The 19,012-nt window shown below is 33.8% G+C and overlaps 1 protein-coding gene and 1 pseudogene across 7 annotated transcripts in view; one reads left to right on the forward strand and one right to left on the reverse strand.

The window, feature by feature from the left end:
- Window positions 1-19,012, forward strand: part of HERC4 (HECT and RLD domain containing E3 ubiquitin protein ligase 4) — a 140,266-nt gene that overhangs the window by 31,344 nt on the left and 89,910 nt on the right. For all 7 annotated transcript variants that reach the window (XR_010838956.1, XM_059054934.2, XM_067025509.1 and 4 more), the window contains exons 4-7: window positions 1,153-1,229; window positions 4,875-5,096; window positions 6,414-6,505; window positions 15,180-15,310. Coding sequence is in view for 6 of the 7 variants with exons in the window: in XM_059054934.2 (XP_058910917.1) it covers window positions 1,153-1,229; window positions 4,875-5,096; window positions 6,414-6,505; window positions 15,180-15,310 (522 nt within the window). In the remaining variant the exon portion in view is untranslated. The remainder of the gene's footprint in view (window positions 1-1,152; window positions 1,230-4,874; window positions 5,097-6,413; window positions 6,506-15,179; window positions 15,311-19,012) is intronic.
- On the reverse strand, window positions 15,421-16,485 carry LOC131751324 (large ribosomal subunit protein eL21-like; annotated as a pseudogene).

Raw genomic sequence — 19,012 nt, forward strand, 5'->3', positions numbered from 1 at the left:
ACCAGGTGAGGTCACAGAGATTGATCACGTTATCAATCTTCAGGCTCCAGCCAGTCTGGGGACTACGTGCTCATGGTCATCATTCTCTGTCTGGTTGGGATCTGGTTTCTGTAAAACAACTTCTTCCAAGGAGCTGAAATAACTTGATTCCACACATTCAAAGGCAAATGGCAAATACACTGGGCCATTTCTACATCCAAAAAGTCATGCCAGTAATTTGCAGAAAAGTCATCTAGATCATTGCAAGTTTTGATTGAGCCCATTATGTTGCTAACACTGTTCAAGCCTATTTCCTGACAGAAGAGGCCACATCACATCATATAGACCACATGAGGAGCAGCAAGTGTGGTCAGGAGGGCGAAATTATTCTTTTCTTTACAATGAATAATTTAAAATGTCATAGCCATTTAAAAATGTTTGACAAGAACTCCAAACTTAAGGGATTTATTTTAAATTTATAAGCAGTTATAAAATGTTTACCCTAGACATCTGAATTCTGATTTTCTTTTCATAGTTCTGATTAATTAGGAATCTTCGTGTATGTGTGTATATATATTTTTTATTTACAAAATTTATTCTGGCTTATTTTACTTTCCTGTTAACTGCATTTGAATCCTTTTAAAAATTTAAAACCAGAAAACATTTACATTATCTTTTTTACTCATTGGGGATTATTTTTGATGAATTCTATAAAATTTTGTTGCATTAAGAATTTTCTAATTTGTCTCTTTAGGAAAAATGGAATGTAAAGTTGTTTTACTATTCACAAGTATTTTTGTTTCTTTTTTAAATTCCTGAAAGCATAAAAACAAAACAAAACAAAACAAGAAAGCATATCCTCTCCTCTTCCCCACCCCCCCACAATCTTCAGTGTATTCAGTCTCCATATTGTCCTTTCAAAGTGTTTTCTCATCATATCTCTTAATTTTTTCATATTTAGATTTTGTTTACTGATTTTAGCATACATTTTTGGTAAATTGGGCCTGTATGAGAAAAAATATCATGAACTGCTAGGTCATGGTAGTAAGGAATTGCTAGTAAGGAAACTACTTGCACATAGTAGGTGGTCAATAAATCACATAAATAAATAGCATTCAGGATCCATTTATTAAATGGAATTAACTGATCCTGATCTCTCTTCTTATTTTCTAGAAATATTAAAAGTTTGTCGGATATCCAGATAGTACAGGTTGCTTGTGGCTACTATCATTCACTTGCACTTTCTAAAGGTAAGCATTGCTTTTATTTTCTTTCCCCTTTTCAGTTTTATTACTTGGTAGTTTAATTGAGTCAAAATTCCTCCAACTTCGTTCTTATTAAAGATTGTCTTGGTTCTTCTTGATCCTTTCCATATCTGTATACATTTTAGAATTAGCTAGTCAGTTTTCACAGATACTTCAAGTGTTGGGATTTTGATTGGGATTGCATTACCTCTCAATCAGTTTGAGGAAAATCTTTATAATATTGAGTCTTTCAATTCTTGAGCATGCTATATCCCTCCATTTATTTTAATCTCTTTTTAATTTTTCTCAAGAGTATTTCATTGTTTTCTGTGGAGAGGTCTTATACACGTTTTATTAGATTTTCCCCTAGATATTTGATATTTTTTGTTACTCTGGTGTCATTTTCAAATCGTTTATTACTAGGATATAGACATGAAATTGATTTTTTGTGTCTAATTGTTCTTTAGTCTGCTGAACATTATTCCTTTATAGCTGGGGAAGTTTATAACTTGCCTAAGTTCATTTACGCTCACAGATAAACTTTTTATGAATAGAAACAGAGAAGTCTAAGCATCCTGTAACCTTTGTTTATTTGACTTCTTCCTATGCCAGCTAAGGATTATAACATGGGTTAGTAAAGAACCTGCAATAGGGCTTCGCTGGTGGTGCAGTGGTTGAGAGTCAGGTTCATGCCCCGGTCCAGGAAGATCCCACGTGCCTCAGAGCGGCTAGGCCCGTGAGCCATGACCACTGAGCCTGTGCGTCCAGAGCCTGTGCTCCGCAATGGGAGAGTCCACAACAGTGAGAGGCCCGCGTACCACAAAAAAAAAAGAGAGAGAGAACCTGCCATATATTTGTTTTTTATCATTTTAAAAAATAAGTTCCAGTGGCTTTATTATTATTTTTAATTTATTAAATGCCTAGTGAGGACTACTATGAATGAAACAGTAGAATTTAGAACTATAGGGAAATACAGATAAGTTAAGAGAAAGTTTTAGGGATCGTACCATCTAGTAGAAGAGGCAGATATACAAGTAATATAATTGAGGCAGAAAAAATATATACTGCTTTTGGTCAAAGGAAAAGTAAAATATGATGGGCATAAGGAAAAAAGTTTAATTAGTTTCAGTCAGTAGAATTGGTAACAAGAAAGAAGGGATTGATATTTGATGCAAGTCTTGAAAGATGATTACAATTTCTTCAGAATTGGAGAGATTGTGAAGCAGCTAGGGGAAATGTTGAGGATTGGCTAAGGTCATAGAATCTGCGAAATATTTTGTGTATCTGAGTATCAGAATATAGTTTTATGTGGGTATTTTGAGAGCATGGGAGACTTTTTCATACTTCAGTTGAGACTGAAGTAAAAACAAATCTGTTACAAAGGGCCTTACATGCCATATTAAGGAATTTGGATTTATTCCATCAAAGGAATAAAGTAGGGGGTGGGGGCTGGCATCCCTGTATTCTTTGTTGTTACTTTGCCAACTACTCTTTTGATACTTTGGTAGGTAAATCCAAGATAAATTTAAACCCAAAGGTTTTACCGATGAGGAGAGTTTTTCTATCTTGAGGTGTCTTACAGGTATTCTTTTCCCTTATTCAGCTTCATGTTTTAGCAGTATCTTACTCATCTAATGGAAAAAAAAAATTTTTTTTCTTTTTTTTGATCACTCAGTACAAACTAGGCACATCAGGGTGTACAGTAAACAGTGATAAGCAGTACACTCCCAGCCCTTATGGTACAGTCACACAAATAACAATATAGTTACATACTATGAAAAAAGAGTATAAATAAAAAACTTTGGGATATTTAGATTATATAACAGGGGGACTGGACTTAATCTGGCAGATCAAGGAAGGCTTCCTGCTGGGAGACAATAGAAATAAACTAGACAAGGGTGAGGGGAAGGTTTAGGCAGAGTGTGAGACAGCAAGTGTGTGAGAAATGGTCATTGGAGAATATAAAGGAAGATGAGTATGGCTAGAGTTTAGTAAGTGAGGGAAGAGGCTGGTATGAAATGAGCTCAGAAACAGGTAGATTTTTACAGAACCTTATAAGCCTTATTAAAAGTGTTTATCTCAAGAGCAGTGAGAAGGCACTGATTTCTGTTTTTTTCAGGTGAGCAGCATTTCAAATCTACATTTTTTTAAAAAGTCAACTCATTTGAGATTTATTATGAAGTAAACACACTGACATAAATTTATAGAAGTGTTAATTTGAAACTTATCCAGACCATTATTAATGGTGTCTGTCATATATCAGATCTACATTTTTATATCTCTTTGTATATATACACATGTCTGCTGGTATGTCCATAGAGTATTTCCGGAAGTACATATCAGCAGTTAGCAAGAGTGCTTGTCTCTTGGGAAAGGAACCAGGGATCTAGTTTTTTTTTTTTTTTTTTTCCAAATGTTGACATATGTTGTGAATTTTAAATTTTATTTATTTATTTATGGTTGTGTTGGGTCTTCGTTTCTGTGCGAGGGCTTTCTCTAGTTGTGGCAAGCGGGGGCCACTCTTCATCGCGGTGTGCGGGCCTCTCACTATCGCGGCCTCTCTTGTTGCAGAGCACAGGCTCAGTAATTGTGGCTCATTGGCCCAGTTGCTCCGTGGCATGTGGGATCTTCCTAGACCAGGGCTTGAACCCGTGTCCCCTGCATTGGCAGGCAGATTCTCAACCACTGCACCACCAACGAAGCCTAGGGATCTAGTTTTGAAGGGAGACTTACTTTTAATAAGTAAGTCTATTTTATAGACTTACTATTTTAGACGTACTAGTTTATAGTATGAATTTTTAAAAATCAGATATTAGTGTGTCAATTATTAGTTTAGTGCCATTTATTTAATAAAAATAAGTAAAAAGATGTTTAAAGTTGCAAAAAATGTAGCAGTGGGTGAGCAAATGCGACAAGAGAACTATTACAAGAACCAGGTGAAATGGTGAGGAGTGTATCTATTCACCATATTTTTCTTTAGAAAGAAAACTGTATATAAGTTGATAGGTTGATAAAAATCTATATATAAGGTAAGAGAGGAGAGGAGTATTAAGGATGACTCCTGTGTTTATTGCTTGTGCTGCTGAATCAGTTAAGGTGTTATCTACTGAGAATGAGGAACACTAGGAAGAGGTCCAGGTATGGGAGGTAGGATGGGAGTCATGAATTGAGTTTAGGGCATGTTGAGCTGGAAATACCTTTCAAATATCGAAGTATAGCTGTCAGTAAACAATTGGATACATGGGTTTATTGCTCAGAGGAGAGATCTGGGCTAGTGATAAATTTTGAATGTGATAGCATATAATTGATAACTGAAACCTTGAGCTTGAATGAGTACCTCCTGGGAGAAGTCATAGAATAAAAGTGACACCTGAGGAATACTAAAAAGAGATGGTCCTTTCTTGAGGAACATCAGGAAATGAGATTATCCCCAGTTATGTGACTTACCCATTCATCAGTAAAGTAAGTCAAACTAAAACTGTATTAACATGGATTATTCAAGGTAGTATTGTTTCCATATAAGAAATAAATTTAATAAGGAGGAATACGTATTTTCATCAAAGAGGAAGAATATCCCAAAATAATTGATGATTTTCAAGTGAAATTTATTTTGTGTGAGAAAAATAGTAATTTATGGTTTTTGTTTTACAGCAAGTGAAGTCTTCTGTTGGGGACAGAATAAATATGGCCAGTTGGGTTTAGGCATTGACTGTAAAAAGCAAGTTTCACCACAACTGATTAAGTCTTTACTTGGAATCCCTTTCATGCAAGTTGCAGCAGGAGGAGCCCATAGTTTTGTACTCACCCTTTCTGGAGCTATCTTTGGATGGGGACGCAACAAATTTGGTCAACTAGGTCTTAATGATGAAAATGGTAGGTTTGCATTATTTATAAACATATTTTTTAAAAGAGATGTTTTGAGATATATCAGTGATTCTTAGTGTCAGAAGTGTACCCAAATCTTCCCTGGTGTTGAGGTGGAGATGAGAGGTTAATTTTTAAATTCCATTTGATAATAATATTTTTAGGAGATTGTGGGAAGGCCCCAAATATTATTTTATTCTATAATAAAATATAGAAAGTATATCTGGACAAAAATCTTCAATGTTGGATGTTCACTAAAAGAAAGTTGAGAAAAACATTGCTTCAAATTGGTAATCATATTGTCAGCCACCATCAGTGGAAAAAAATTATAAAATTATCCTGAAAAGTAACATGAAGTGTTCATCTATTGAGTATTTCAAGGAAGTATTTAAATCTGAGTCATTTAATTAATCACTGTTAACAGTGATGCTAGAGTCTTGAAAATAAACTTTCTGAATTTTAAAAAATTATAACTGCTTAAAACAAGTTGGGATATTGGAAACTGATTTTTCATAGCTACATTAGGTTGAATGCCAGTATTTGAAATACAAAAACTAATTTAATAAAGTTCAACATAATTATAATGACTTAGACAAAAGTGAGTTGTTGATCTAGAAACAACTGGTAATGATAAATAATACTCAAAGAATTTTAAAATATTTTGCATGAGAAAAATATGTCAGATTAGGACATTATATGTTTTCTGCTATAAAATAGCAGAAAGTGTAATTTTCAGGCTTTTTAAAGTAGGATCCTATGAGCTTAATTATCATGAGGTGTGAATATAAAGAATGATATGCATTAGGGCTTCCCTGGTGGCGCAGTGGTTGAGAATCCGCCTGCCGATGCAGGGGACACGGGTTCGTGCCCCGGTCCGGGAAGATCCCACATGCCGCAGAGCAGCTGGGCCCGTGAGCCATGGCCGCTGAGCCTGTGCGTCCGGAGCCTGCGCTCCGCAATGGGAGAGGCCACAACAGTGAGAGGCCCGCGTACCACAAAAAAAAAAAAAAAAAAAAAGAATGATATGCATTATTAGAAGCAGTCAGATAGCTTTGAAATTCCTTGATTGCGAAGTCCTATGCAATTTGGCGTTTAGGCAGTTCGGCACTTAAGTTACTCTTTTTAGAGCTCTCCTTTATCACAGTAGCATGAATAGAAAGGCGTGGGAGCCCAACTTAGTAGGCTTGTACCACAAATTCATTGAATTGTTAAAATTGTTTAGTTATCACCATCTTCCACAGTTCGGGAAGTTGTAGAGGAAACACATTTTAGAAGCTTTTAATGTAAAAAATACTGTTCGTTAATGTCTCTTGTTGGAATTTTCAGATAGGTATGTTCCTAATTTACTAAAGTCACTAAGAACTCAGAAAATAGTTTATATTTGTTGTGGAGAAGATCATACTGCTGCACTAACCAAGGTATTGTACTCCTATAAAACTTTTTTATTAATAGTTATGGTAGTTACTTCATAATTAGTGAATATTTTCATGGTATTTACTTTGAAACTTGAGTGCTATTGATGTCTAAAAGATAATTTATCTTAAAAAAGGGACTTAGGTTATTATCTGTTCTCAAAAACTATTTACGTTAATTTCAACTGTTTCATGTTATGAAATGTGAATTGTGATCTACTGTTTGTGTGATGATAATATATATTGTTGAATTTTTCAACTTCATGTGAAATACTGCTTTAATAATACTGTGAATGAAGTAATTCCTTTTCAGTTTGTCAGGCTTGCTGTGCTTTGTGTATCAATCCCATTTATATTGCATAACTCTGCCTAATTTTAATTTAGCTCCCATGTGCCTTATAACAAGTAATAGAGACTGAATCCCTCTATTATCCATAGGCCAAGTATTATTCAACCAGTTATAATGGGCTTTCATCACAATCTTGTTAATGGCTTTAACTCTGACCTCTCACTTTGTTGGGTATGTACCAGTTCCATATCAATACTGTATAGTTCTCTAGCAGTTAGAAGTAAAATGAAAATAAAAACATTAACCTTTACCAGCAGTATTAATTATAGCCATGTTAACATAAAAGGAACTGGCAAGTTATCATTGGCTAAATTAGAAATTAAATTTTGCTTCTTTATCTTTATATCCTGTGTAGTAGATAAAATTGGCAAGAAAAAAATTAACTTCTAATCAGATATATAAAATTTCTACACACTTACTCCCACATTGGGAATTTTAGAAGAAGAATTATTCTCAGTCCTTATCAAATATAGTGTACTAAAGGTACTTTAAAAAATATTATAATGACCAGTTACAAAAGTTAATTTTTTAAAATTTTATATTGCTTGTTTTTGAGTAAGGAAGTTTTACTATCCCTACTGATCTTATTACCATATTTTGTTGATTTTTTTTTTGTCATTCAAATTGCAGATGTAATCACTGCCAGCAAGTTATAAATTTTAGTCATTCTCTTCTATCATTGGTATTTAGGAGAAATAAGGCTGTGTTGAAGATAATAGTAAAAAAATACTTTGTATAATATCATTCCATAGGACTAACTTTGTGGTAGAAAGATTCACATGTTAATGCTTTTCAAATTCAGCCTTTCAGATAGCCACTCATCTTATTTTCCCAAGATTACTAAAGATTTCTCTTTATATCTAATGAGGTTTTTTTTAATGCTAATTCTATTAATCTTCTGTATTTCTCTCTCAAAACAGTAGCTGGTGATACTTGTTCACTGGGATTTTTGGTGTATATTATTTTTCACAAAATCAGATAGTTTTAAATATTTCAAAAGTAAAATATTTTGTTTTTCCTTGTTTAAAGTTAGAATATAGTTCTATATCAATGTCTTTTGCTTTTCTGGAAGAGCTTCTTGCAAATAGATTAGTATTGCTTTATAAAGCAGTTTCCTTGTGCAAAACAAACATTAGGAAAACTTTTAAAACAGATTTTTAAAATCAGAATAAATGGAAAGACATGCATGTTAATGGATATGAGGACACTACCATAATGTCAACTTTTTTCAAGTTCTTTTACAAATTCTTTATGCAAATCACATATATATATACCTTTTGACTTATCAATCCCTTAGTAATTTTAAGAATCTGTTCCAGAGATACTAAGTTATGATACATAAGGCCATTTATGGTGGCAGTATTTTAATAACAAAAGAAGAGAAGAAATCCAGTTTCCCATCAGTAGCAGTCTAATTCAATAAACTATGGTAACTCCACTTCATGGAGTACCATGCCCTGTAAAACAGAATGAGGAAGATCTCTATATTATGTTGTAGAACGATTGTCAGGATATATTATTGTTAAGGAAAAAGAAGAAGGTACATGTGATTTATATTTGAAAAGAATTAATAGGTAGACCAGATAAGCCTTGCCTTATAGGTTTGACTTTGGAACATAGAAACTGTTACACATAATTTAAAAGTTTATATGTTAAAAGAATTCTTCAAAATTACAAGTGGCACAAATACAGAAAGAAGAATTCTTTTAGGGCATTTTAAAGTACAGTATTTTGTTGTGCATCACTGGTGGGAAATAGCCTAAAGCTGAACCGAATTCATAAAGAGGTCTTAAACTGCATTCTGTAGTCTTATTGTTAGTAGTAAAATTGGCAGCATTTATTTTCAGTATATTGTATGTAGAAAAGGATAAAGCAATTAAGTATTTGTATTACTCTCATTAGAAACTATGATTTTCAGCTTAAGAGAAAAGAGATATAAAATGGTAGCAATTAAATTAAAACCCTGTAATCTTTGCTTTGAATCACAGGTCTCAGTGTGAATTCTTATTTTTCTCCTTCTAAAATAAGTTTGTTTTGTTTGTTTTTTTTTGTTTGGTTTTTTGGTATGTGGTTTGTTGTTGTGTTTGTTTTTTTTTTTTTTGCTATGACCACCAAAAGTTTCTAGAAATAACTAAATATTTGTAATCTGGAAGCAATGAACATCCTTTGATTGTTGTAGACTCTATACTAAAAAGAACCAGGGCTTCTTAGAGAAGAGCCTGACCTCATACCTGGGACCCAAAAAAAAGTATGAAAATAGCCTTGAGTATTTTGTGTTACAAAAAAACAAAGACTACTAAGATCATGTCACAAGGACAACTTTAAGGAGTTTTCATTGGTTAACAAAAATAAATAATGTCTGCAATAAATGGAAAGATACCAAATATATAAAAATCTGTGACTTCATAATGATTGTCTTCTTACCCAAATCAACACAAAGCAAACTTCATTGCTTATCTTTGGAGGTTGCTAGGGCAACAACTTATTTTTCTAAAAATCTGTAAATGAGAAAGAAGTATTTCTTCTACCTCTTAATTGCAAATTGTATTTTATAATAATTCAATAGTTGATGAGTTAACTTCTCTATAAAAGGATTTTGACTAATAAATTTAGAAGAAATAATAAGATTAGAAAATCTCCATTTTATATTCCCTAACGAAATAATGGATCTAGGCAAAGATCAACATTAAGCTTAATGGGGATAGATTAGGTTGAAACACACTTTCGCACTTACTTATTTTTAACTTTACCAATCAGACATATGCTTTCTGACATGGTGTAATAAAATACTAATCAAGAAAATTTAAATATGACCTCTATATTAAATAATATTAAAGAAATATTAAAGGGGTCAATTCCTCAAGAATATATAACAATTGTACTATATATGTTCCCAAAACAGAAAATATTAACAAGTATTAACAGATCTGAAGGCAGAAATAGGCAGCAGCAACACAATAACAGTAGGGGACTTAAGTACCCCACTTTCAACAGAGGCTGGATCATCCTGACAGAAAATCAATAAGGAATATTTGACTTGAAGTACACGTTATATCAAATGGACCTAATCTAATAGACATATACAGAACATTGTATCCAAGAGTAGCAGGATATACATTCTTCTCAAGCCATCAGTGGAACATTCTGCAGGAGAGATCATGCTAGGTCAAAAACACATCTTAACAGATATAAGACGATTGAAATAATATCACATATGTTTTCCAACTATAGTAGTATGAAACTAGGAACCATTAACAGGAGGAAAGCTGGAAAATTCACAAATATGTGGAAATTTAAAAGTACACTTCTGAATAATCATTGGGTCATAGAAGAAATAAAAGAGAAATTTTAAAATATTTTGAGAAATGAAAATGGGAACACAACATGACAAAACTTATGGGAAGCAACAAAAGCAGCTCTAATAGGGAAGTTTATAGCAATAAACACCTACATTAAGAAAAAAGATTGCAAATAAACAGCTTAACTTTATACCTCAAGGAACTAGGAAAAACAACATACTAAGTCCAAAGTTAGCAGAAGGAAGGGAATTACAAAGATCAGAGCAGAAATAAATGAAATAGAGATTAGAAAAACATCAGAGAAGAATAACACACCTAAGAGCTGTTTTTCTGAAAAGATTTTTTTTAATGGACAAATCTTTAGCTAGCCTAAGAAGAAAAGACTCAAATAAAATCAAACGGGGAGGAGACATTACAACTGATAATGCAGAAATACAAAGATTCATAAGGGACTATTATCAATAATTATATACCAACAGATTTATCAGATAACCTAGATGAAATGGATACATTCCAGAAGCATACTAACTGCCAAAACTGAATCATAAAGAAACAAAATCTGAATACGCCTCTGATGAATAAGGAGATTGAATCAGTAGTCAAAAGTTTTCCAACAAAGAAAAGCCCAGGACTGGATGTCTTCAGAAATCTCCCAACAAAGAGAAGCTCATTCACTGGATGGTGAATTCTACTATTTAAAAAATAATTAACACCAGTCCATCTCAAACTCCTCTGAAAAACAGAAGAGGAAGGAACACTCCAAACTTATTTTATAAGGCCAGCACCATCCTGATACCAAAGACACAGAAAGACACTGCAAGGAGAGTAAATTACAAGCCAACATCCTTGATCAATGTAGATGCAGAACTACTCAATACTAGCAAACGAAATTCAACAGTACATTTAAATGATTATATAGCCAGTGATCAAGTGGGATTTATCCCTGGGATGCAAGGATGGTTCAACATTTACAAGTCAGTGTTATACACCACATTAACAGAATGAAGGATACAAATCATATTACCATCTTAGTAGATACAGGAAAAGCATTTGACAAAATTGAGCATCTTTTTATAATAAAAACTGTCAACAAAGTGAATATGGAGGGAACATGCCTCAACATAATAAAGGCTGTCTATGATAAACCCACCACTAACATAATACTTAATGGTGAAAATTTGAAAGCTTTTCCTTTAAGATCAGGAACAAGACAGGATGCCCACTCTCACCACTGCTATTCAAGATAGTACTGAGAGTCCTAGCCACAGCAGTTAGTCAAGAGAAAGAAATTAAAGGCATCTAAATTAGAAAGGAAAAACTAAAATTGTCTCTTTGCAGATGTCTTGATATTTTATACAGAAAACCCTAAAGACTCCTCAAAAAATCTGTTAGAACCAATAAATACAGTGAAAGTTGTAGGATACAAATTAACATATAAAAATCAGTTGCTGGGGGGCTTCCCTGGTGGCTCAGTGGTTGAGAATCTGCCTGCCAATGCAGGGGACACAGGTTTGAGCCCTGGTCTGGGAAGATCCCATGTGCCGCAGAGCAACTAAGCCTGTGCACCACAACTACTGAGCCTGTGCGCTAGAGTCCATGAGCCACAACTACTGAGCCTACATACTGCAGCTACTGAAACCCGCACACCTAGAGCCTGTGCTCTGCAACAAGGGAAACCACTGCAGTGAGAAGCCCATGCACCGCAATGAAGAGTAGCCCCCGCTCACCTCAACTAGAGAAAGCCCGCACACAGCAACGAAGACCCAACACAGCCAAAAAAAAAAAAAAAATCAGTTGTGGAACTTCCTTTGTGGTCCATTGGCTAAGACTCCATGCTCCCAATGCAGGTGGTCCGGGTTTGATCTCTGGTCAGGGAACTAGACCCCACATGCTGCAACTAAGAAGTTTGCATGCTGCAACCAAGATCCCACACACGACAATGAAGATCCTGTGTGCCGCAGCTAAGACCTGACGCAAACGAATAAGCAAGTAAATATTTTTTAAAGGATCAGTTGCGTTTTTATACACTGAAAACAAACTATCTGAAAGAGAAATTAAGCAGTAGTCCCATTTATAATAGTATCAAAAATGTAATGCTTAGTAATAAAGGTGAGCCAAGCAGATGAAAGACCTGTACACTGAAAACTATATGAGACATCAATAAAAGAAATTGAAGAAGACAGAAATAATTGGAAAGATATCTCATGTTCTTGGATGGGAAGAAGTAATATTAAAATATCCATATTGCTCAAAGTGAGCTACAGATTCAATGCAATCCCTATCCAGAGTTCAATGGCATTTCTCACAGAAATAGAACAATCTTAAAATTCACATAGAACCACAAAAGACTCAGAATAGCCAAAGCAGTCTTGAGAAAGAACAATGAAATGGAGGCATAATGGTTTCTGATTTTAAACTATATTACAAAGCTGGAGTAATCAAAGCAGTATGATACTGGCATAAAAGCAGACACATATACCAGTCAAACAATAGATAGCCCAGAAATAAATGAAACTAATCATTGATACAGTGCCAAGAGCACACAGTGGAAAAGGATAGTCTCTTCAGTAAATGATGCTGGGAAATATGGATATCCATATGCAAAAACTGGACTCCTAATTCACACCACTCACAAAATGTAGCTCAAATGGAATAAAGACTTAAATGTAAGACCTGAAACTGTAAAACTTCTAGGAGAAAACATGGGAAAGTTCCTTGACATTAGTCTTGGTAGGCATTTTTTGGATGTGACACCAAAAGCACACAGGTAGCAAAAGCAAAAATAAACTAAAAGCTTCTGCACAGCAACGAAAACAGTCAACAAAATGAAAAGTCATCCTGTGGAATGAGAGAAAATATTTGTAAATCATATATCTGATTAGGGGTTAATATCTAAAATATATAAGGAACTCATGTAACTCATGGCTGAAAAACAATCTAATTTTAAAATGGGCGAAGGGCCAGAATAGACATTTTTCCAGAGGAGATATACAAATGACCAAAAGGTACATGAAAAGGGTGCTCAATATCACAATCATCAGGAAAATACAGATCAAGATCACAATGAGATATCACCTCACATCTGTTAGGATTGCTATAATTTTTTTTAAAAAGGACAAGTATATGGAGAAAAGGGGAACCCTGTATACTGCTGGTGGGAATATAAATTGGTGCGGCCATTAGGGAAAACAATATGAAGCTTCCTCAAAAACTTAAAAATAGAACTATTGTAGGACCCAGCAGTTCCACTTTTGGATGTATTTCTGAAGGAAATGAAAACAGGATCTCAGAGAGAGAAATACATTCTCATGTTTTTTGAAGCATTATTCACAGTAGCCAAGATATTCAAACAACCTAAGTGTCCATTGCCAAATGAGTGGATAAAGGAACTGTGATGTGTACATGTTTGTGTGCATATGCGTGTGCGCGTGCGCACACACACACACACACACACTAGAATATTATTCAGTCATAAAAAGGGGAAATCCTTTTATTTGTCACAACATATATGAACCTCAAGGGCATTATGGTAAGTGAAATAAGCCAGGCAAAGACAAACACTAAATGGTATCACTTATATGTGACGTTGTTAAAAAAAAAAATTGGGGTAGGGATAGAAAGTCAGATTCATAGAAACAGAGTAAAATGGCAGTTGCCAGGGTGTAGGGGGTGAGGGAAATGGGCATATGTGGTCAAAGGGTACAAACTTTCTGTTACAAGATTATTAAATTCTGAGGATCTAATGTACAGCATGGTGACTGTAATTAACGATACAGTATTCTATGCTTGAAATCTGCTAAGAGTAGATCTGAAGCTTTCTCACACACACACAAGAAGGATTATATGAGGTGATGGATGTGTTAATTAACTTGACTGCTAATAATTTCACAGTGTATATGTATGTCAAGTCATGTTGTGCCCTTTAAATGTATACAATTTTATGTCAAGTCAATGATATCAATAAAACTGGAAAAAACATAAGAAATAAAAATTAACACTTGCTATTTCTGTCCAAAAAAAGGAAATTAATACTTTTTGTATGATAATAGTATTGTGTCATATATTTTTATCCATTAGAGGTATATGCCATTGAAGATAATATGCATTTATATGTGAAATGATTTGTTGACCACAGTGTACTTTAAAGTACTCCAGTACTTTTTTTGCTTTAAAGTACCCCCAAAAAAGGGAAGTGGGAGGGGCATCAGTGAAACAGGATTATCTAAGTTTTGCCTGTTGAAACTGAGTGGTGTTATGTGGTCATTCATATATAGATAAATATATATATGTATATATGTCTTTTGTGCATTTGTTTAAATTTCCCATGATAAAAAAATTTTAAACAGAAAAATCAATTTCCTTACATAGCAATCTGTATAAATACTTATATCCTGCTTTCATCATTTAGTAGCATAAATTTGTATACATAGCTGCAACTATGAAGAAAAGCAATTGAATTGAAAAGTACTAACTGTGCTTGTGTTAAAATGTCATCGTGAATTACTTTTTAAAAACATAACCTTTAATCCTGTTCTGCAATTTTATGATAAATATTTTAAAGACCATTTATATGCTAAGAATAGCTATATTAGTGCACTCTCTGGTTACATATACTCTTTTTTTGCAGAGCTACTTTGGAAAGTGAAAATGATACCATTTTTAGGTTTTGTGAAATTTTATAGGTGTGTACTTGTGATTCAACAAGACTATAATGATAGTAAAAGGCAATGCAAAAAATAATTATTAGTATCTATTTAATGATGACTTTATAATGATGAGAACATAATTAAATACTTTTAAAATATATGAAAATAATTAGCCATATCAGCCTGGAACTCTTAGATTTAAGACATTTTACCTTGAAAAGTCAAGGTATCTTGACTATCTTACCATCTGTTAAATTGTGAAGACAATAGAAGAGAAACTTTGACTCCATATTAAAGACTAACTTATTTTCCTGGAGATTATTTTCTTTTATCAGGCTTTCTAATGACAAAGGGTTTTGTGTTTTGTTTGTTTGTTTGTTTTTTAGGAAGGTGGAGTGTTTACTTTTGGAGCTGGAGGGTATGGTCAGTTGGGTCATAATTCTACCAGTCATGAAATAAACCCAAGGAAAGTTTTTGAACTTATGGGAAGCATTGTCACTCAGATTGCTTGTGGAAGGTAAGCAGTTTTAGAAAAGAGTATTTTGATCTATAACCCCATTATTTAGGATTTTTTTTTTTAACCGTCCAGAGGGTTTTTTTTGTTTTTTTTTGTTTTTTTAAAATCTATTATGCCATGAATTCATAGGGAATGGCTTCTAGCAGCTTAGGCCCCTTTCCATTGGTTCTCACAAAGTGTGCTTCTCTGGTGGAACAGACTTGCGCTTCATTTGAACCTGAGTGCCTTTCTATTTAGCTTCCTTTTTAAAAAAATACTGGAGTATAATTGCTTTACAATGTTAGTTTCTGCTGTACAACAAAATGAATCAGCTATACATATACATATATCCCCTCCCTCTTGGACCTCCCCACCCCCACCCCCCATCCCACCCATCTAGGTCATCACACACTGAGCTGAGCTCCCTGTGCTATATAGCAGGTTCCCACTAGCTACCTATTTCATACATGGTAGTGTATATATGTCAACCCTAATCTCCTAATTCATTCCACCCTCCCTTTCCCCCACTGTGTCCACCCTCCCGTTCTCTACATCTGTGTCTACTCCTGCCGTGCAAATAGGATAATCTGTACCATTTTTCTAAATTCCACATATCTGCATTAATATACGATATTTGTTTTTCTGACTTCACTCTGTATGACAGACTTTAGGTCCATCCACGTCTCTACAAATGACCCAGTTTTGTTCCTTTTTATGGCTGAGCAATATTCCACTGTATATATGTACCAAATCTTTATCCATTTATCTGTCAGTGGACATTTCGGTTGCTTCCATGTCCTGGCTATTTTGAAAAGTGCTGCAATGAACACTGGGGTACATTTTTTTTTTCTGATCATTTTTCTTCATATGTTTCGGGAAGCTATCATGGCTCTTAGGATGCTGAATATGCTTGATATGTACGTTAATTCTCTTGGCAAGAAGAATCTTGCCCTTAACTTGTTTGTTTATAACAGTGCCAATAGCATGCAGGGTAACATTGTAGACTCTTTCAGTTTTACCTTGGTAACATTTGTGGGGCATTCCTTTTTGAACAGTGTCATTTCCTTGATGTTTACAGTATCACATAGTTTCTTGTAGATTTGCATGTGTTGTGGCCAAAGGAGGAACTTCATGTTTTCTGGAATGCCTCAATAAGATATAGCGGTGCCTCTACTCTTTCCCTTTGTGTTGGTCATTTTTGCAAATTACTGTAACATGGTAGTTCCAGCTGAAAGTGGAGATTTTTTAAATGAATTGTTCAGGAATCTAGTAATCTAAAATAAAAAACATTATCTTCTACATGCCTGATTTGCTGCTAAGGAATCATATAGTAAGAGGAGAAACTTCTTTTATACTGATTATTTTACCTTTCTCTATTTGAAACAAATTTATCTGAGGCAAGATATTAATAAGGTAAATGTAATACTGTATATAATATTAAATAAATATAATTTATGTAACATCACACTTGAAGGGAAACTATAGATTGTCTTTTTTTCTCTTGCTTTTCCACCTTTTTTTCTTTAAAGAATGAAGAAATTGACCAGTTAATTACTTAAGACATAAGATTAGTTAGTGGTGAAAGTTGAATTGGACTACTGATCTCCTGATTCCCAGTTCTTGGGAGTAAATAGGAATCAGAGCTTTGTAACTGAGCTTCACCTTTGATGGATTAAATTTTGGTGGACTCCCCAGAGGCAAAATATCCTTTGCTTGACTACCTCAGTTTTGACCACTTAGCTTAGTTTTCCAGCTAGCATGTATCTTTATACAATATAGTTAAGTTTTCCAACATTAATTCAAGTACACAGAATTAAACTGTAGGTAGCCTTTGGTGACTTTTTTTTTTTTTAACATCATGCTGTATGATTATCCATATGTGTGTAGCTATGGTTCTCCATCATTAGGTCTTATTGCTGTATTTTACTCAATTATATGCATATATAATTATTTTCTCAGTCATGGGCACTTGGGTATTTCCAGTTTTTGGCAATTACAAATAATGTTGCTTTGAACATTTATTATATAATATACATAAACTTTAATATTTCTAAAGTATATACCTAGAATGGAATATCTGGGTCAGAGAGTATACTTAATTTGAGTTTTGCAGGTTAATGTCACCCTGTTTACCAGATTGGTTATACCAGTTTACCTTCCCATCACTATTATAAGAGAATTCCTATGTCCTTGTCACCATTTGGTATTCTTAGACTTTTACATTTTTGCTAATCTCTTGGATATATAATGGTACTTAATCATGATTTTAATTTGCATTTCCATGATTTGATAGGGATTGCATTGAGTTGGTAGATCACTTTCAGAAGTATTGACATCTTAACAATATTAAATCTTTCAAGCCATGAATGTGGGATGTCTTTCCATTTATTTAATTTCTTTCAGTAATATTTTGTAGTTTTCATTGTATGTCTTTTATCTATTTGCTTTCTCTATGCCTCACACTTTTTTCCCCCTGATTTCCTTCATTACTGCCTTCTTCTGTGTTTAGTTTATTTTTTGCAGTGAAATGTTTTAGTTTCCTCTCATTTCCTTTTCTGTATATTCTATAGCTATCTTTTTGTGGTTACCATGGGGATTACATTTAATATCCTAAAGTTATAACTAACTAAAATTTATACTAGGTCAATTTCAATAATATACAAAAACTTTGTTCCTATATAGCTTTGTCCCCACCCCATTTCAGTTATTGGTGTCACAAGATAACTTTTGTATACATTGTGTGTCAGAAAACATAAATTAATAATTTTATGCATTAGTCTCAAATTCTGTAGAAAACAAAATTTGGAGGAAAAAAACACAAAATTATAATAATACTAGCTTTTATAATCACCCATATATTTACCTTTACTGAGATCTTAATTTTTTCATACAGCTTCAAGTTACTGTCTAGTGTCCTTTTCATTTCAACCTGTAGGATTCCTTTTAGTATTTCTTAAAGGGCAGGTCTGGTGATAAACTTCCTGAGCTATCTGTAAATGTCTTAATTTCTTTCTCACTTTTGAAGGACAGTTTTGTCAGATATCAGATTCTTTGTTGACAGGTTTTTTCTTTCAACAGTTTGAATGTATAAGCCCACTGCCTTCTGACCTGCAAAGTTTCTGCTGAGAAATCTACTGATTATCTTATTGAGGATCCCTTGTATGTGACAAGTCACTTCTCTCTTGCTTCATTCAGGTTTTTTTCTTTGTCTTTCAACAGTGTGATTGTAATGTGTCTCAGTATGGGTCTCTTTCAGTTCATCCAACTTGGAGTTTCTTGAATGTTTATGTCTTTCATCAAGTTTGGATATTTTTTGGTTATTATTTCTTCAAATGATCTCTCTTTATCTCTCTTTTTACCTTCTGGAACTCCCACAGTGCCTATGTTGGTCCACTTCATGATGTCCCATAGGTCCCTTAGGTTCTCTTTACTTTTGTTCAGTCTTTTTTCTTTCTTTTCCTGAGACTTAATAATTTCAGTTGTTTTATGTTCAAGTTCCTGTATTCTTTTTTCTTTCTGCTCAAATCTGCCTTTGAATCCCTCCAGTGAGTTTTTTATTTTAGTTAATGTATTTTTTATCTCCAGAACTTCCTTTTGGTGTGTTTTTAGGTTTTCTATTTTTTTATTGATATTTCCATTTTCTTCATATATTGTTTTCTTGACTATTTCCATGTCTTCCTTTAGTTATTTGAGCATCTTTAAGAAAATTATTTTAGTTTTTGT

This window comes from Kogia breviceps, chromosome 2, assembly GCF_026419965.1.
Source record: "Kogia breviceps isolate mKogBre1 chromosome 2, mKogBre1 haplotype 1, whole genome shotgun sequence".
Taxonomy (NCBI): Eukaryota; Metazoa; Chordata; class Mammalia; order Artiodactyla; family Physeteridae; genus Kogia; species Kogia breviceps.